Genomic DNA, 20,723 nt, shown 5'->3' with positions numbered 1-20,723 from the left:
AAGAAGGACATTGAGGCCCTGGAGTGTGTTCAGAGAAGGGCAACAAAACTGGTGAGGGGTCTGGAGCACAAGTCCTATGAGGGGCGGCTGAGGGAGCTGGGATTGTTTAGTCTGCAGAAGAGGAGGCTCAGAGGAGACCTTATTGCACTCTAGCACTTCCTGAAGGGGGGTTGTGGTGAGGAGGGGGTGGGCCTCTTCTCCCTGATTAATAATGACCGGGCGAGAGGGAATGGCCACAAGTTGCACCAGGGAAGATTTAGATTATATAACAATAGTATATCTGCCAAAGAACTCTTTCAGAGGTGAGTTTCTTGATATTCATCCCATCATTTTCAGGATGACCATGTAGAAGCCTTAAGAGTCATCACCAGTACATTTCCACAGCTATGTGATGGAGCTGAGATTTTCATTCAGTTTCCCCCAGAGCCACTGAGTGCATCACTTCCAAGCCAACTTTGGGGCAAAACCTGATTCTGAAAAGTTGTTCCACGGAGTTTCAAGGTCTCAAATGATTATGTTACAATATTATAAGATCTCTGCATGCTATTTAGACTGAAAGTTTAGATCTTTCATGATGATAGCTAGAGGCCAGTCTGGGAGGTTCCCTTTTAGCTGAGGACTAAAAATTCATACTCTTAAAGCACTTACATTCTAGGAAAAGCAGGAAAAACTCAGGAAGGAGAAAGGAAATGAAAAAAGAAGCAAAGCCAGTATGGTGAATAGGCTATTTAGTCAGTTTAAAAATATTTTGTGGCTATTTGGGATGGGAGTTCTTTTATGGTAGAGGAGATGAGCTAAAAGGAAATGAAGGACATGAGAGAAAGGGAGGAGAACATAATATAATGTAAAAATATGATATGAATAAAGGTGATGTGAAAGTTTTCTCACATTTCTTCTACACAGTCCATACACATTTATGTTACAATACTTAAATAAGAGCTGTCAGACCTAACACATTTTTGCTGGAATTATTCATAGATCTGTATGATCACAAGAGAAGAAAGAGTAGCTATCTAGATTAAAGTAGTTAATTTTCATTAACAGAACTGGTAGATAATTACTTATTTCACCCAATTAACTTACTGTAATACAACTCCTGCAGCAATCATAATAGAGGTGTATGTTCTTTAAAACATTTTTGGTGTGCACTGGCTGGAAGCATAATTTTCTCTCATAACAGAACTGCTAAGCCTCTTTCATATTCCCTTTTGTACATAACCAACATTTCATTTAATATTTTTATATTCCAGGTGGTTGCCAGAAGAGAAATAGGTCCTGAAGAAGTAATCACTAACAACCATGTAAGAGTTTCTTCACGACTAATTGCAATTGACACTAATTGCTCTTTATTGAAGAACCTGAGTGAAACATCACTCTGACATGTGTCTAGGTACTCCCTGCATCTGTTGCAATTTGCCATATTTCCCTTGCTTGATACCCCTCTTTTATGGGGACAGCTCTCTTCTGGATGGCTACTCTGCCTACGCAGAGGTGTGACTTGAAGGGCTGCTGTTTCTTATTCAGCACTATGCTAAATGCTAAACTGCTGCAGTTCTTCAAAGAAGGGCTCTGGAAGGAACCATTGCTGCCATACTCACCAGTGTTGGCTTATACACACACTTCTTAAGCTTTTGCTGGCTCTTACAGAAACGCTGGAGTACTGTGTTTTTGACAGTAAATCCTAAATAGCAGTTCAGGTCAGTGCCCCTACTTAGGGAACACCACCAGACATTATTCCATTTCTTGCCTGGCCAGAGGCCAGAAGCATTAGCTGGGAGTTAGAAGGAGCAACTAATTGGATGCCTTGTGACTACCCTACACCACACTGGAAATAAGGTTCATTTTTAACCTGTCTGCTTTTCTGAAAAACAAATGAAATCTGTTCAGCTAAACAAAACTACATGCTGGTGCTTCCTCTAGTAATAACTTCAGCTATTTTAATTATAGTTAATCTTGCAAGCATTTTTTCTGATTCCTAATGAATTGATCCAAGTTGTCTGCAATTAAGAGTTGAGAACAAAGACAAGTGCCAGATGACTCTTTCCGGATTGGTAAGAATTCAGAAACATTAGAAGAAAAACTTGTACAACCAATATGGTAGAAGTCATATTTATTGATAAAAATTAATATATTTGCTATAAAATTTGTAACAGTAATGCAACTGAATATTTATTTTGATGCATAAACCTGAATGTTACATACCAAATACAATACAGTAACACTGGTTTCCTCCTTATTTACATGTTTATGAAAATTGATATGCAATCCATGTTAAAAGAACTTGTAATGGAGAATAGTTACATTAGAAAAATAATATTCTTGATAAAGCATTCTCGAGGACTCCAATCACATTTTCAGGCCTCTTTCAATAAGGCAAAAATCCCTGGTACAGCATATAACTTAATTTACAAAATACAATAACTTCAGACACATCTTCAAGTTTTCTTTTGGTATGCTTTTCCTCACTGTAAAATTACTGAATTCTCTTACTAAACAGAAATAACTTTCAATAACGAAACTTAGTAAGCTCTACTACATATTACATATACATCACTGTGGCCTAGTGACCACAGCTGGGCAATCTTTCTCCTTAACTGTTTGCTCAATGAGCTTTTCTTAGATGTAGGACATGTAATATTTTGAAATCATTATGACTGCAGGATCTTTCTTCAGTTTTCATAGGAAACAGATCTGTCACATTTTGAAAGTTTTTTTTTTAAATTATTTTATTTTATTTTAGGAATTGGTGCACAACTACATTTCCACTCACAAGAAAACGTCACAAATGTAACTAAAATTAGGCTTGGATAACTTTGAAAACATACTACTATGTGCCAAAACCCAAATTTCTTACTTTAATTCTTTATAACCCTGCCATGCTCTAGGAATTCTTCTTCTGCATAGCTTCATTACTAATCACAGTCAGACAGTTTTAATTCCTTCAAAGGCACAGAACTTCCACCTCTTTTCCAGTGTTGCTCCTACACCAGTGAATTCTTGTTTAAACATGCGTGGCAGTCTCATTAAAAGCATTTCTATCTCATTCGCAGAGATCTGGGAAAGACAGAAAGGTAAAACTGAAGTAAGAAGACTGCCCTGTAGATTGGAAAAATGAAATAAACAAAAAGAAAAAATAGATATACAGATAGATATACAGATAGATAAATAAGTAAATAGTAATTATAAAAAAAAACAAAACAAAGCAAGTGAAAGCAAAGCCAACCATTATTATTATTTTCAACCTTAGTCTGACATGAACATCCAGACTCCAAAGGAAATGAAAATTTCTTGCAGGAATGATCCTGCTTTTTTTAAAAGTGGAGTTTCTTTGCAAAGAATGGGAACTGCTGTGTTGGGGCTGCTATCACATCACGTTGTACAAAGTCTATCTAAGAACTACAATTGCTGGTACAGTTATGAGGAGGAGAAAGCCAGTAGGACTTTCTTCTTCCTTCTCATCCTCAGAGTTCTTGAGTCCTTCTCCACTCAGCTCCATCAATTTTTCTCTTCTAAAAAACCTAACATGGAGAGACATTATTTTTAGTCAGCTTCTTTTTGTTATTCAGAGCTGACTACTCCTGGAGTCATCCTCTCCCAGTCTGTCCCAGTTCAGCAGCAGCAGTTAAAGGAGTGGTGAAGTTCTTGACTCAGCATGGCTCAGGATGCTTCTGTTATCTTGAAAACTTAGTAAATGGTCACAATCCTAATGGGAAAGATCCTCCCACTGCAGAAAACACTTTCAAAAATGCAACTTTTCTGGTATAATCAGTAGAGAAGTCAAGAAATGAACATTCATGGAAAAAAATGAACTATTCTATATCGTAGCTACTTCTTCAAAAGTAAAGGAACAATAACAAAATGCGTGGGTTCTGTTTGCCATCCACAGGTATCTCCACAATTTCATAGGCTTCTCTGGCAATGATGGTATTTCAGCTTATTTATACTAGTAGGGCACTTCTGTGGTAGAAAGTTTGATTTTAAAAGCAGTGTACGATCATAAAGTACAATAATTGCACCTCATTCCACCCCAAAAGAAGTGAGAAGTGAGAAAGTACCTATCACCTTTTATTTTTTCCTGAAGAGGTTAGTGAGACAGAATGATTAACTGATTTGTTAAGGTGGTACTGAAAAATCTGTGTTGGAGTCAGTCTAGAGCCCCAGAGTAATCAGGTCCATCTTTTACGTACTCCTATGGCAGTAATAGATAGCTGGCTACCTTTGGGTAATGTATCTGAGCTCAGCACAGAGCCCTCAGCCCACATGGGTATGCTGACCTTATCATTCCTGTTCAGGTGAGAGATGACAGGCTAACCATGGAAAGTAATTGAAATTAATCTCAGAGATTGCATCTCAGGATTGCGCTATTAAAAAGTAATTTGTTGCTACAAGCAGTTGCTTCCAAAGTAAACCAGTGAGGTCAAATTCTGCAGCTTGTGTTTATTATGCAGGAGGTTATGTTGAGTGGTAGCTGCAGAGGACGGTAATTTGGCATCTCAGAGGGACCGAGGCAATGCCTCATCTGTTGAATCTGCAAGTTAAAGGCTGATCTTGGCAGACGCACAGAAGCCAACAGGCTACTCACATGAGTAGAAACTCAAGGACAAGAGCTTATACATATGCACAAAGAAGGACTGCAGCAGTGAAGGGGGAGGCAGCTGAACATCTTCCCCTACTCCTTTGTTTTTGTGGGTAACTTTAAAAGCACTTCAAAATCAGAGCAGTCCCTAAGAACATCATCCTTCTTCTTGGCACAAGCTCTCTGATTTCAATTGGTCTTCCAGCTCAGGATCTCTGCTTTTAGGGATCTGCTTTAAGAGCATCTCCTCTACTTCATAGAAGAAGGATCCTCCAGAGGCATGAAGCAGCCCATCAAAGCAGCGGGAAGGTGATCTTGTCTGTGAATGGCATGGCTGGAGGAAGTCTTCAGGAACAGAACACTGCCAGGATCAATGGAGGTACATCTAACAGGCGCCTCACAAGAAATGTTGCTCACATTCTGAGCCCAAGTTCACATCATGGCTTTATCAGCCCACACTGCAAGAAGACCTAGGTAAGCACCATAATACCCATGGTCAGAATATGTATTGGCAGATGTGGATCAGAGCTGTGGCTAATCAGAAGGTACCTCTGCATTTGCCCAGTATCTCCTTCAGTCTGGGATCTTGCACAGCCATTTTTTAACGCTGAGTGACATTCACCTGATCAAAGGTGGACATTTCACAGCTCAATTTCTCACTCTTGACTTGCTTAATTTTCATTGGAGAGGAATAGATACTTCCGGGGCTTGATTCATCTCATCATAAAGTAAATGTTTAAAAATCAAAGCATCTTATCAACAAGTGTACACTGGCTATGAACTGTAGGAACTGAAGCATTGAGAAGTACTTTTCATGCTATAGTGTGTTGGCCACAGCTCTCTGAATTTAGCAACAGGGTCATCCAATTCCCTTATGAGGCCCTTTGTGCTTCCTCATTAGACAAAAGATATGCTTCGTGGTCCACTTAAATATTAATGAAAGTTCATATTAGGTGTGACCCAAGGCTAACAATTTTCAGAAGAAAAAGGAATTACCTCCTAAAACTCTACAGTGTAGCCATAGATACACCTACCTCTTACTGTGTTTTCTTTCTCCTCACCTGTATTCATCATTAAATCAGCTGCTAGTCTTTGCCATTTAAAGCTCTGCTCTTCTTTGCCACAAAGAATAGCTAACCAGAGGAAAGCAAAGGACCTCAACACAAGTATGTATGTGCAATGTAATTTGCAAATGAATAAAGACTGCAAACCCCCAAGCCCCGTATCCCATTATCTTTCTAATGGAAGCACACAAAGAGTTTAACCTGCAGTAAAGAATAATACAGTATTTCTATAGAGAAAACAGATTTTGATTATTTTTTTTTTTACCCTGGAGTCCAACTGCTGCATATAAGACCAAAGATATTCTATATTAGCTCCAAAAGGGTGGACGTGAAGAAACGTGGAGATGATACCTGTGTTAAAAGCAAATGCACACAAAGCATTGAAATCACCTCAGACAGTGTAACATTAAAATTAGCAAAATATATCTGAAAAGTCTGTTCTTGCAGGTTTTTCAGTACGAATTATGGTTCTTATTTTTCTTACACAACCCAATAAACATAAGAAAAAAAGCACATTTTGAATACAGTCATAATAACACGGTAAACACAATAGCTCATCTTCAGGAATGACAGCAGTTAGCAAGTAAGTGACCAAGATAATATACTGATGAATAAAGGAATTTCTAAACAAAGACTTGCTGGAAGCATTTCAACTGCCAATTTTATGCTTGATTTACCAATGTAAAATTGTGGATATTGTAATGGTAAAATTATTGCTTTTTTCCCCTTCACTGGATGCTCTGTTGTGAAAACGTTTCATATAATTGTGTCACAAACTGTACTCCCTCAATTTTTTCTAGTAATTATACTGATGCTGGTTATGAAATGTGTTTAATCCATATTACCCCTAACTGCTACTGAAGAAAACACAAATCCTTTATGACATATTTACACATTTATTTTCTTTTAAAAGAGAGCTAGTTCTGTCTGTTGTTACTTACAGGATTGCTGTAAAAGGTGTAGGAATAAAAGTGGTTCAGGATCTAAGTCTAGCGATTTTTTCTGCATAGAAAATCAAGTGATAGCATAATAATGACCATAGAAAACAAGATTTGAGGTAGCAGGATCACTATTAAAAGGACTATCCAACTTTTCCTCTTCTAAATAAGCAGTGAAAATACAGAATGACATGTATGTTACTGTTTGGGGAGAGCTGAACTGTAAGAATCAGAGCAAATACTTTCAGCTCTGTTTGGATGGGTTTCTTAGCAGAGCCACCCTAGGGGAAGTTCCTTATATTTAAAGCATAAACACCAGGATTAAAAATGCTTACAAATGACAAAAATGGGTCACTGTATCTTGTGTACTGCAGGCCATACTGCTTTCTTGGTGCTGAATGAATTAGGATAATCTTGGATATCAGTTTTCCCCAAATACTGGCCATGGTTGAAAATGCTAAGTCAAATTTAACTCATTTTAGACAAGTTTTGCAAAGAACATTTCCCACTGGTATACTTGTGTGTCTCTGTGCCAGGTATGAACCTTGCCCATCAACTCTGAGCTTGAATTTTTAGGTATTCTTAAAGAGATTATTTCAATGATTTTATTGTCAGTGAAGAATATGACAGTCCTTGTGGTATTCTTTATAAATATTCATGTCGCTAATTCCCTCACCTAATGTCAAAAGCATAAATCTAGCTTGCTCAGTACAACTGGCACACACTTTTTTGCTTGGTACTTGGCTACTGTTTCCATCCCTTTTTCCTTCACAGTCTCTTCAAATAATCAGTGAATAAGTTACACAATTCTTGCTTGCCAAATCTTGATGCAAAGGAAATTTTCACACATTCATACTGCAATTCTAAATGCAAACTACCTATTTATTATTTTTTCAGGTTTTTTTTTTTTTCATAAAAGATAACTTCACTTGCATTATTTTACTACAAGCCAATACGAATCCAGATGAAGGATGTTTTTCTTTTCTCATGTATTAATGCAAAGATGCATGCAAACATGTCTGCAAAAGAGAAACTTACCAGAAGACAGTTTGTTCTCAAAAAACTTATTTGGATTATCATACCTATTAATAGTGCCTCTTTCTCTGATTTAAGACCTGGACTTCGTTTCTCAGAAGTTTTTTCTCTGTCTTGGTTGACCAATGCTACTGTCAATACATTGATTTCCTATAAAATTTAAAAAACAAAACAGGCAGTCATGTAAACTTTATTCACTTCAATTAAACCTGTATGCTTCTTTTTCAGCTCTCTCTATATAAAAAAGGATAATTACTTAAGATAATTACTTAAATTCACATCTAAAGACAAGACAATCATAAATGACTGATTTGTTTGCAGAATATTGAGGCACATTTTGAAGTACCTTTATGTCAAGAACTGCCCAGGAGACAAATTTTGCTTATGGAGTACCTAATAACTGTGTTGCCAGTGCTTCTTCATTAGAGAGGCTTGAAAGATGAGCCATAAAGTGTGGAGATGGTCAGAAAAATCACATTTTCTAGCTATTAAAGCCGTAAACAAGGACCACCTCTAGGGAACATGTCTGGAAACATACAGCCACAGCTATAGGAGTAAATTCAAGTCACCAGAAATGTTACTAACTACTGGAGCACAACCATCTACCCTGTTACACTCCCCAGCCAGTGCCCAGCATGGTGTTGGCCCCTGTTCCAAGCAGTCCCCAGGCACGCTTTGGGGACCATTCCTAATTGGCAGTTTGTATGCGACCATCTTGTTTTGAAGACTGAGGGAGAGCCAGCCTTAAAGCCAGATGGATCAAGGCTCCTGTTTGGAACTTGATTTTCTTCAGTCAGGTGTCTGGAACCATCCAAATCTCAGCCAACCTTTTGCATGCTAGACATTCTATCAGAGGTACCCAGGCAGATGTGCAATGCAGATTGCTCTCCTCTTGGGCATATGTGAAGTAAACAAATTATCTCTACTTCAAAGACATGTAAGTGGTCCTAAAGTGCACTGCACAGTATTCAAGCTTATACATAGGCTGTTTCCATGGAGTGGCGGATGTACAGTAATGTGTTCCTGGGTGAGGCAGTGACTCACACTGCTGCATCTGCTGTGTGAAATGCTTAGTAACTCCATGCAAAACCTCAGAAGCAAAGAGCATGGGGCTGCAGATATGATGATCTGGGGTGAGACTGGGAACAAAAAAAGTACTCTTTTTCTGGCTGAGGGAGTCATGGGGTGCTGTTAGGACTAGGCAAACGATCAAGTTTCCACTATTCCTACTAGCATACTAGCATACAGTATAATTTCTACTATTTTGTTTAATGATATGATCCATGTAAAACATGCATTTGGGTGGTGCCTTGCTCCAAAATTCCTGGAGAGCATTTTTGGCAATAAAAGAGAGACACTATGTGACTCTAGGGCATTTCTGGAGGTGTGAATAATCCACAAGCAGTAAAAAAATAAGCTCCAAACATGTCAGATGTGCCTATTTATAGATAAGCAAATCCTTCACAAACTGTGAGATGGGTGAAAAGAGTCAGTCACTTCTTCATTCTGAAAAAAACAACCACTAAGGACACACAGTGATGTGCTCTGTGCTCTTCACAGGCTGGCACCAAGGAGCCACTACACAATACGCAGTGCCTGATGGCTGGGATGCATCATGGGTTCAAATGTTCCCTCGTGCTGTGAAGTAGAACAAGTTGCCACACATCAGCTATGAAACTGTGTGGATTTGAATGACTGAATGTATATCCTTAGCCCCTGGCAGCAGGGGATTCTGGTAGACCTTCACCCACAGAGCGAATGAGGTGTGAGATTCATTCTCAGCTTTGGTTTGCAGCATTTGACATGTTTTGTGGTCACATACCTATGTGCAGTGTGTACATGTAAGGTGGTACACCTATGATGTTTTTTCAGTCAACAAAAAATAAATTAAAAGTTTTTTAGTCAAATATTGTGGTTACTTACTTCAAGTTGAAATAAACTGGACTTTAGAAATGCCTGTTTTGTTTTCCTCATTAGCTACAATGGGATCCATGTAGTACAGATTCAGGCGCCAAGAGGCAGGAGAGAGGTAGTTCAAGAGTTGCAGAGATATCTTTGTAAAATAATGGCATGTTTGAGTACTCTGGAAGCTACATCACCTTGACACAAATGCTCCTCTAGTGCTGCAGTGTACAGGACACATTACAGCAGCAAGAATATACCCTCAGTTGCCCAGCACTATTGATTCCCCTCCTTGCTACAGCCAAAGGCTAATGCAAACACTCATCTACTGCCAGCTATGGCATCTGAAAACAGTGAAAGAAGAAAGTCCAGGCAAGAATCAAAACTAAGAGAAGCATTCATATGAATTTCTCTAAGAGCAGCAATGACAAAGGGGTTACAGATCAGAAGAGCAGAGCTGGATGGCAGATTTCCTGATGCTGGAGCAGAAGAGTGGAGCAACATATGCCACCAGTGCTTGTATAGGTTAAGATGTAACTTTTGACTCCATCAGCGATAGAAAATCAGTCTAAAAAAAGCAATTCCTGAGAGGGGAATGAGAATGCAGAGAGAGAGAGAGATTTGATATAACAGGCCCCAAATACGACACACAGCAGTTTCAGATGGGATTAGAAGTTTTGTCAGGCAGAGAGACAGAGAAAGCAACTATATTCCCATTGGGAGCAATGAACAGATGGATTCTCATTTAATTTCTAGATTTGAGCCTGTGCAGAACATTTTGTATGATTTATAGGACAGTGTAAACGGATGCTAAAGGAAGTCACATCAAGTCCTCCTTAACTGTATGTTGGTGTGCAGGAAAAGGAGTAAAAAATTGGTTACAGAGGAGCCTGAGGAAACAAAGAGTGGCAAAAACTGCTACTCAGCAAAAGAGTGGGTTTAGAAAAAGGCTGCAGGTTCTTGAAGGTTTGGAAAGGGAAGGTTTCTGCCATCCAAAACTGCCTACTTCAGATGATAAATTAGACAATTCTGATGTATTCAGCTCCCAAAATAAGCTTTTACAGGCCATGAAAAAATCCAGGGTGTGCACAGCCAGACAAAGGATGCAATAGCAGTACTGCTAGGAATTAATAGCAATTTAACAGAAATGGTCATAATTGAGTCTAAAAAATTTAGCATGGAATTCATCCAGAAATGAAACTAATTATGGTACAAGTGAAAACCTTTACATATCTGACTACACACTGCAGGTACAAATCTAGTACCCAAGAAGCCTCTACAACTTATCCTCACAGAGTTAATTTATACATGTGTTAGAGGCACTACTTATGCCAACCCACAGAAACAAGACTTTAAGGAATACACAAAGGTGAATGAGGCAATAACTCACTGCGAGCAAACAGCCAGGTCACCTCTCTGACATGAGAAAAATCTACTGATCAGTAGGTGCCTGAGGAAAATTATTTAATATATACCACATTACAACATTTCCTTTCTTTCCTGCAGATGATCTTCTATTTGGCAAATGGTATTTTCTGAGGCCCTAAGCAGTCTCCTTCAGCAGGTTTCATTATAAAAGGAATATTTTGCTACCATCTGTCAGTTACTGCATCAGAGAAGAACATGGCCAAGCGTGTGCAAAGCCAATGTGTATTAGAAGTGAAATCACCTTGCAAGAACTAAATACAGTACGTGGAAGGCTTAATCCTGGCTCAGTCGCACCTGGAGACAATTTGGGACCTAGCCCTACTCATTATTCACAAATTATAGCAGGTATTGGAGAATGTGAAGGCCCAACTTGATGATGACAGAGCTGCTCAGCATGGATGCAGCCACTCTGTGTGATGCTCTTATCACTGACAGCTTGGAGCTTTTCTCTGTAACTGACACTTTCATCCTTCAACAAAAATGAAAAGACAAGGATTTTCCCCAGGGGCCCAACCAAACCCTTTGATTTTGCAGACACCCCTCAGAGTCATCGTTTTGATTTGGGGTTCCCTGCCTTTGAGCCAGGGAAGGACAGACACACACAGTCTTTCTGGCAGACTTTCAGGAAAATTTGCTGAGGATGGCATAATAGTAGTTTTCTCAGGGGGACTACTCATTTCCACAGGCAGATCTCTGGCACCAGCACTGAATTGCAGCTGTTGGCTGTGTTTACACTATGGAGAGTTGTGTATGGCACTTCTGGCACACGAATGTTGTCTGCCTTAGATCTGTCCTGGCTATAAGGTGTGACAAAAGTTGAGTTTGCATCATCCTGTCTTGCAATCTTTTTTTTCTTTTGGAAGCAATTACAGAAGAAAGGCAAAGTGGACTGATACTAGAGGTGTTTGTTCTCACTGTTCATCATAGTCCACCCCAGTGCAGCTGAAACCCATGCTATAGACATAAACAAATGAGAGTGGTATTCCTCAGAGAGCTATACCACAAGAGGGGGACACAGAGGTTCTGAAGAGCAGCAGGAGGTGTGGTGGGGCATCTATCTTTAGCAAAAATAGTTCTTTTTAGCTGTTTGTGAACCATAGAACTAGAACATCTGCTAAACAGGATCTCTAAAAATGGAGAGAGAGTAGACTTGCCATTCCACATAAATACTGCTCAAGGGCTGAGCAGGGCAGCTGGCCTACCTGGAAGCCACTCCTGCAAAAGTGCACTTCCACTTCACCCATTGTTCAGGACTCCATTTGAAAGGCAGAATATAGAATTTAATGAGTGTGACATTGAAGACACCTGGCATGTGATCAGGATGTAAATATCCCAAGAGCTGAGATACTCAGCTATCTGGGTAATCCAGCTGTTTGATGATTACCTTTAAACCTAGGGGGAATGATGACTGCAGACTATCTTCAAAGACCTCATTTCCTTTGTTGTGGTATACAGAATTCTGTAGATTTTTGTGGTGAGGAGGTAAGAATAATATTAGCCTTCTGAAGGACACATTAAAAAAATCTGGAAGAGTTTTTAGGTCATGTTGAATTTTGCACAAAGCAAATTGTCTGTGTTTAGAGCAGTTGAAGAAGGAAGGATTACTATATGCTAGCCACAGCAGGCTCATGCTGAATGTATGGGATACACAACACTTTCTCATCAGCCAGGGGATTTCTGAGTAAGAAAAAAATCTCTATGTCTGATACACGAGCAAAAATCTTGCAGGCTATTAACAGCAAGGCAGAGAGATGCCGTAAGCTTGAAAATGAAATGCAGTTTTATGGTTTTGATGGAAGAAACCCCCCCACACGATACCAATTCTGCAGTCTTTAAGCCCTTGAAAGGAGTGTTTGCCTGTTCTGAGTCAAGTTGAGATTTCAGAACAGATTGTCCAGACTCTACTTATTGATGGACATGCAGGTTTGGTGATTCCACTGCAAAGAGGTGTAGAAACTGGCCTATGACACAAACTGCATGCAATTTTTCTTTCATTTACCTGTGATTCTCCTCAAGTCTGGCACAGTTGTGTTTATTCTGCTTGTCTTTTATTAAATGTATCCCAGACCCACATCTGAGATTTTTATCTTGCTGTTTTAACTGGAATCGAAACTAATTTGATTTCCAATCAAGCGAATGGAATTCTTTACATAGGTTTAATGCTCATCAAGTTCAGCCCTTAAATATATAGGTATACAAAAGTTTGAGGTACAGGACAACTTCTGACAGCTTAATATGCTTGTCAGTCAAGAATGGGTACTGTCTTGTATGTGCTCTGATCCATGGTGAATACAAAATTATTCAACTTACCTTGAGCTCAACTACAATGAAAAAGCTTATATAAATTTAACTTAAATCCTAAGTTAAAACTTAAATTTTTGCAGTTAGCTTGCCTCATTTTCCCATCCATCAACCAAAGCCCAGATGAATGTACTGTCCCACACGCCTCAGTTATCCCAACAGTATAACAGTTCTGTGTCAGCACATGGTGCTCCATCTCCTCCTGCTTGTTTCCCAGGTATGTTTGTGTATGGGCATTTGAAGTGGGTCTCCATCTGTCCCACGTTACTCTCACCAGGAGCCCTCTTGATCTTGCCATCCTGGATCCATTTTCTCACCATCCCAACCCATTTCCTCACTAATTTGCAAGATGCCTCCTAGCCATATTACTCTAGGCTGGCAACTTCTTGTTTTCCATTTTTTTATTCTCCCCAGCAGGGTCTCAGGGGATCCTTATCCTACTGCTGTCTAACTAGTGATGCAGAAGTATGTATCTGCCATATGCTACAATGCTGGTGAATATTGTAACAGCTTGTGCTTGTGACTCCTTTATCATTAGAAATGATAGAGACCAGGTGTCATCTATTCACCCAGATCAGGCCTAAGCTTCGTAACTTATTTTGAGCTATGCAATAAACCAGTGTTGTGTTTATCAGCCGCAGCAAATTGTAATTACTTTTAAAGTACGCTAATATGGAAATTTACTTTTAAAATGCACTAATAAAGAAAACCATACCATTGAGTACGCTGGTAGAAAAAATGTTGACAACTGGCTTGAAAAATTATCTGGTATTAAAATCGTAGGAACAGTAAATTAAAACTAGAACAGCAAACTTAAGACCTTGTGAACAAAGCATTTGAAACACAGCGCTATGCATCTAAGATTAGTTTGTCTGATTTATCCTACATGATAGAAATGTTTTCAGGAGTGAAGATTAATTGTATTGTGGGGCTCTTGACATCCTATTTTTCCAACCCATTTGCCAGAGAGATGCTTTTAACTTTTTCATTTACTATTATAACTTTCACCTGCTGAGTTTAGGGAAGTGGCAATAATGTCAAAACACTTTTCTCATTGAAACGACGTCTTTATATTGTTCTCATTGTATTTGAGCATATCTATTTTATGGGGATGTACATATGCAAAATATGGATGACTAATACGAAACTTACTTCATGCCTATTTCTAAAAGCATGATCAGGTTGCTTCATTTTCTAAAGTTGGACTTATGTGTAGGTTCCTGATGACTTAACAAAGATGTTTTATGTGGTGTGAAGGTGGCTGTTTTGCAAGGGAAAAGGTAATTGCCATTTTGCACACTTTGCAATAGGGAATTGCATCAAACCAATGGTTGGCTGAACTAAAGCATTACCTACTCACCAGTGCCATTGGCAGCATTGTAAAGGGGGGATGTTTTGTGTTTACTCGAGACTGAGAACTTCTCAAAGCCCATTCAGAAGTTATTTAACACAGATATTATTCCAGCAATCACTTCCAAATTGATACAGAGAAAAAAAAAAAAAAAAAAGAAAGAAAAGCTCAAAAGGAAAATAAAACGGCAATTCACTTTCCTTCCAGGATGTTGAATTGTTCAGAGAATATTTTTGTTGAAATAAAAGGAAATAATTGGCGGTGAATAATTAGAGTGAACAGGGTTTCACCAAGAGTCCAGATTTGAAAGACAGTAATTCTAGATATCTGGAAACATAAGGCAACCCCCATGTTCATAGGAGCCTCTATGTATAAGCAATAGAGTCACAGGATCACAGAATGGTTTGGGTTGGAAAGGACCTTAAAGACCATCCAATTCCATCCCTCTTCTGTGGGCAGGGCTGCCACCCACTAGAATACTCTGCCCAGGACCCCATCCAACATGGTTTCCAGGGATGTGGCATCCACAGTTCCTCTGGAAAATTTTTTCCAGTGCTTCATCACTCTCTGAGTGAAGAACTACCTCATAATACTTAACCTAAATCTCCTTTTTTTCTCAGTTTAAAGATATTCCCCCTCTTTCTATCACTATCAGACCATGTAAAAAGTTGGTGGCCTTCCTGCTTCAAGTACTGGAGAACTTCAATGAGCCTTCTCTTCTCCAGGTTGAATAAGCTCAACTCCCTCAACCATTCTTCACAGGAGAGCTGCTCCAGCCCTCTGATCATCTTTGTGGCCTCCTCTTGACCCACTCCAACAGCTCCACATCCTTCTTGTACTGAGGCCTGGATGCAGAACTCCAGATGGGGCCTCACAAGGGTAGAGCTGAGGGAGACAATCTCCTCCCTCTTCCTGCTGGCCACAATACTGCTGGCCTTCCAAACTACCAGTGCACCCCACTGATGCATGTCCAGCTTTCTGTCCACCTGAATCCACAAGTCTGTCTCTCCAGGGTGGCTCTCAGTGAGTTCTTCTCTCAGTCTGTGCACCTAGAAGGGATTGCTCCAACCTAAGTGCAGCATCTTGTATTTGGCCTTGTAGAACCTCATTAGGTTCAATGGTCCCACTTTTTAAGCATGCACAGGTCCTTTGGGATAGAATATTTTCATTCAGTTATATCAACTGCACCACTCAGTGTAGTCAGCAAACTTGCTGAAGGTGCACTCAATGCCACTATTCAGGTCATTAATGGATAAAGAGAACCAGTCCCAAGCTGGAACCTGGGGGACACCACTCATTACAGGCCTCCACCTTGTACCTGAAGCAGAGATGGGAAACATCATTCTTATCCTTAGGGTGGTTATGGGGGAGCCCAAGTGCTGTGATAACAAGCCAACTTGCATTGCGTTCAGTATGGGTTAAGCTCACAGCTGTGTATGTGTAAAGCTGAACGTTATTCATCTGCTCACTAGAAATGATGGGATGACGCCTGTATAAATACTTGGAGAAATGCTTTGGGATGAAAGACTGTACATAATGATCAGATATTATTAAAATGTCAGGTAGCTCTGGGCATTGAAGAACTGTCTCTCTGTGGAGCTCATGTAAAATATGAAGCAAAAAAACTTTTTTGATTTGCTGAGTGGGTGGCTGAATGGGTTTTATCATTGTATTTCCAAGTTCTCTCTTTCCCTCCCTCAGATGATGGGTGTTCACTCCAATAGAAAGTCAAATTACCTTGCTGTTCTGTTATCTCCAGTTAGAGACAAGGGAGGTAGCGTGATTTGTTGCTACATATTAAGATAGGGGCTGTTTGTGAAAGCACAGCTCTACTTCAAGCAGCTCAAACCTTGAATTTTAGGACAGATTTAGACTGGGTAATAGGAAGAAATTCTTTACGGCAATGGTGTTGAGACACTGGAACAGGTTGCTCAGGGAGGTTATGGATGCCCCCACCCTGGAGGCATCAAGGCCAGGCTGGATGAGGCTTTTAGCAACCTAGTCTAGTGGGGGGTGTCCCTGCCTATAGCAGTGAGTTGGAACTAGATGATCTTAAAGGTCCCCTCCAACCCAAACCATTGTTTGATTCTGTGTCAGAATGCCCTTCGATCTACTGAAGCAGTTTGCTTCCCCATAGTGTTGGATCACGCCTGAAAGTGCAGAGACAGTGATTCGGGCAGCAGAGAGATCTGCACTGTGCTAATTAAACTTGATTGCCATTTTCTAACACACTGAATAAGCGCTGGGGCTGTGGAGGGGGAATTTGGGAAGCCTCGAACAGTGTGTGAGAACTTCTGAGGGCTGAGAATAGCACAGTCAAACCCCTGTTATTTTTCAGCCCTCGTGGTATTAGATTAAAAAGGTAGTCATTCCTCATTCCTATGGTAAGTAGAAAAGCTGCTGATCTGCAAATGGTCCTAGCTCCTTGAATTTATCATAATCTACATGCCTTAAATGGAAGGAAATGAGGGGAAATGAGTGATGGAAGGGCTTCAAATAAATGCCTGGATTGGAAAAATGTGGGCATAGAAAAAAAAGACATAGCCACTCTTCACCCTGCTGTCCTAGCCCTGCCATGACAGAAGAATCTGAATACAGGCAATAATTGAGGTCTCTAATGCCTGAGGACTACTGGGGTCTCCCTACAGTCAGGGCACTGGGTCCTTATACCATCTAACAACACAGCATACCCATAACGAGAAATCAAATATCCCTCTCCTCAGGGGGTTATTCACATCTCAGCACCACATAGTTACTCCTTCTTGCTCTCTCCAGACAATTAACTGCATTCGTTAAATGAATTAGTTGACTGAAAGCAGTCCCCTTGCAAAGGGGAGCAGTTATGACAGAGAGGTTAGAGAGAGCAGAGCTACAACTTCAAGCTCTTAGGTACAGAAAGGCTGCCAGGACTCTCTTCTCACTCTCCTTTAATGCACTCAGGACTCTGTCATCACTGCACATTTTGCATTGCCCACTCATTCCCATGTGCTGCAGAATTGCTGACCACAAGGACAGAGAGTCCCAGCAGAGCTGAGGTAGCTACTTGTTGACTGAGGACAGATGCCCACAGCATACAAACCCCAAGCAACTGAAAAGCTCGGATATAAAACAGATGCACACAGTTTCCTGCCACGTGCAAAGCCTGCACTAAGGTTTCCTGGCCTACAATTTTAGGACCAATTTTTTTTTTTTTATATTAGTGCTATAGAGCACATTTTTAATCTCAAGTTTGTGTTGTTCTGTGAAGATAAGCCTTTTGAAGAGAGGGTTATCCTGGAGGTAACTGTGGCACTCACAAAGAAGTGAAGCAAGAATACCAGCAACCATTTTCTGGGGATCCCCATCAATAAAGGTGACTAATTTTTATCCCATAGTCTTGAACCACTGGGACAATTCAAGCTGGCTTTGCTCTCTTCTAGCTGCATCTCCTCTGCCTGTATTCAAGGTCCCTTTTCATCACACTCAGCTCAGTGTGAGGCAGACACACAGACAGCATCGAAGTGCCCTGTCCTATGGCAGATGAAGGGGGTTAGTTTTCTAGATCCTGTCCCAGCTGGTCTCAAATATAAGCCTTATTTAACACCTATCTTGTCTCTGGTAAAGATCCTCAGTGATTAACCCATTATATGTGAAAAAAAGAAGACTAGGGTGTAGTTATAAATAACATCACTTCCACTGTAGCGGAAAGTGAGCAATTTAGTAAAATGGCTGAAACATTTCACCCTGGGTATACTCCTCCTCAGAGATAAGGATTGTCTGGTAATTGCTTGAAAAGCAGATACAAGGGGAAAAAAAATAAAGGAAGAATCAACATCAAATGTAAGATGCTTGGTTGAACTTGAGAAATGCTCTAGTAATAGCTTCAAGCATTCAAATTGAAAAATACATCCCTACGTAATATTATTGATTCCATGCCTGGAGACAAACCCACAGAATATTGTGTCCAACTTGCTGGAGATGCTAACCAGAAGGACACAGACAAATGAGGTCAAAGTCATTACTTTGTTCAAGCAATGAACCTCAAAATAGAAAAAAGAGCTGTTAAAAAACTTGTTGTGTGCTCACTGTTGCCCTTCTATAATACAATATATCTATTCAATTCTAACCTGCTCATAATGAGATTACCCTAAAGTCTATTGGTGAAATCTTGGCTTATTAAATCTGAGAGGTATTTAAATATTGACTTCAAGAGAGGCAGGATTTTACCATTCAATTTATATCCAAGCATTCAAAATGCTTCTTTGGCCATGACCCATCTCTTGCTTTGGTTTGAACCTGAAGGGTTGGAACTCTCGAGTGCCATTTTTTTGTACTTTTACAAGGGGTAGGAGTTATTCACAGAAGTCATTCTTCATCTAAGAAAAGACAGGCAGCAGTAAAGGGAGGAAGACAAATTCTGGAAGAAGATCACCCAGATCTAAAATAAGGTTAATGTTCAAAATCTCTTGTTCACTACTGAGAATAGAGGGATACCATGGAGGTCAACCTTCCTGCCCTAAAAATAGGGATATAGTCACCAAGGCTATGTAACTGTATTTGCATGTTATGCTGAACTCAGCAGTGAATAAAAAGAAGATCTTCAGTTAAAGCACAGCGCTGCTCTTAACAGAAGATGCTCCATAGAAAGACAATGAGATTACAGAAACAATGGAAGAATAAAATTACATTTAATGAGTGAAACGGAAAGCATGAGATTAGTATTTTTAGGTTGTGAAATGCTCTCTACTCCAGTACACATCCCATGCAGGACTTTTTTTCACATTGGGACTAATCAGGTCCCAAGAGCATGGGCATATCCTGGAAGAGGATTATATCTGAAATTATAATTGTACATTGGCCATTATTTTCAGTTAAGTCAGAGATGTGAATTAAACAGCATTATATGCAGCAACGAGTAGGAAAGTAAAAGTACAGATTAGAAGTAAGAAGCAATCTTTTCTTGACCGTGGGGCTTGAGGAAATGAACACTCTGTGATGGCTCCTCCAGTAGTGCTGGGTGCTGAGTGCTCTGTCAGCAGCAGGCTCACAGGCTCCAAGAACCATCTGAGCCTGGCACCTGGCCTTTCCTACCACAGGCTGTAGCTGGGGAGGGACAACAGCCATAGCAAATACTACCACATGTGCCTGGCAAGTCACATGTGAAACACCCTTTTGACTATTTACAGAGCCTGGTGAGATGGTTGTGCTTTCTTGAAATAACTCAAATACCTGCAAGGCACTCATTTCTGCTTTCTATCGCCCCAGCTTTGTGCGTGAACTGTTGTGGCAGGAAGGGTAATGTTGCCATTGCTCCAGCTTTGTATTAGCTATGCTCAACTCTCCTGACAAAAATGAGGGAAAAAAAGTAAAGTTATGCATGTTCTACATGTAGGGCACATTTCAGGAGGGATATTGCCATGTTTCCCGAAGTATCCAGTTCCTTACTTCTTTTTCAGGATGATCTGACATAACTGAAATACGGAAAAAATGCCAGACTTAGTCTAAGTATACATTTTCATCTACATCTGTTTTTCCTAGGAAAGGTGCCCTTATTGTTTTAAATTAAATATATATATTTAATGTAAAATATAATGGAGACCAATGCCATCAGTAGAAAGCCTCAGGACTGGAGAAGATAGTCTTTTAAGGTTATAACAGGAAATTTTTGATGTGTATGCAACATGCCTCAAGTATCTTACTGTCCTTTTCAGGATCATGACTTTCTGCAGAGAAATCTAAATATGCCATAGTGTAAAGATTAGATTGTGTTCTGTGTATAGACATACACTGTCATTTTTCCTTACCAACACCTACCACCATTGCTCTTCATGCAAAGGTATTTCATTTGCTGAATTCAACCTGTCAACTGTAACAAATATATCCTAATCCCATTATATGCATCACAGTTCACTAACAGCCACGCAGGAGCCACCAAGCCTTTTTCTCTTTGATTATCCCAGATTGACACACTGGCCAAAGGCAAGAGCCAGGATGTCTGCTGAGAATAGATGTGGAGAGACAACCTGCCAGGCACAAAACCTGCACTCTACATGTTCAATATAAAGGACACTTGTTTAATAGGTGCCTCAGCTTCCATTTTACAAAGTTCACTAATGTCGTAAGTGCTTTAACATCCATTATTTTCCTTT

At 39.9% G+C, this 20,723-nt stretch overlaps 1 protein-coding gene across 3 annotated transcripts in view; it reads right to left on the bottom strand.

The window, feature by feature from the left end:
- Nucleotides 1–2,103: 2,103 nt before the first annotated feature.
- The window catches only part of ENOX1 (ecto-NOX disulfide-thiol exchanger 1), a 360,202-nt gene continuing 341,582 nt past the window's right edge, over nucleotides 2,104–20,723 (bottom strand). For all 3 annotated transcript variants that reach the window (XM_065743988.1, XM_065743990.1, XM_065743989.1), the window contains 3 exons: nucleotides 7,661–7,763; nucleotides 5,906–5,991; nucleotides 2,104–3,054 (listed from right to left, as the gene is read on the bottom strand). In XM_065743988.1, coding sequence (XP_065600060.1) covers nucleotides 2,923–3,054; nucleotides 5,906–5,991; nucleotides 7,661–7,763 — 321 coding nt within the window. In that variant the 3' untranslated portion in view covers nucleotides 2,104–2,922. The remainder of the gene's footprint in view (nucleotides 3,055–5,905; nucleotides 5,992–7,660; nucleotides 7,764–20,723) is intronic.

Source organism: Cyrtonyx montezumae, unplaced genomic scaffold (assembly GCF_038088225.1).
Source record: "Cyrtonyx montezumae isolate F1298 unplaced genomic scaffold, pur_monq_1.0 scaffold_3, whole genome shotgun sequence".
NCBI lineage: Eukaryota > Metazoa > Chordata > Aves > Galliformes > Odontophoridae > Cyrtonyx > Cyrtonyx montezumae.
Note: the sequence above shows the minus strand (reverse complement) of the source record. Positions and strands in the feature narration are given on the sequence as shown.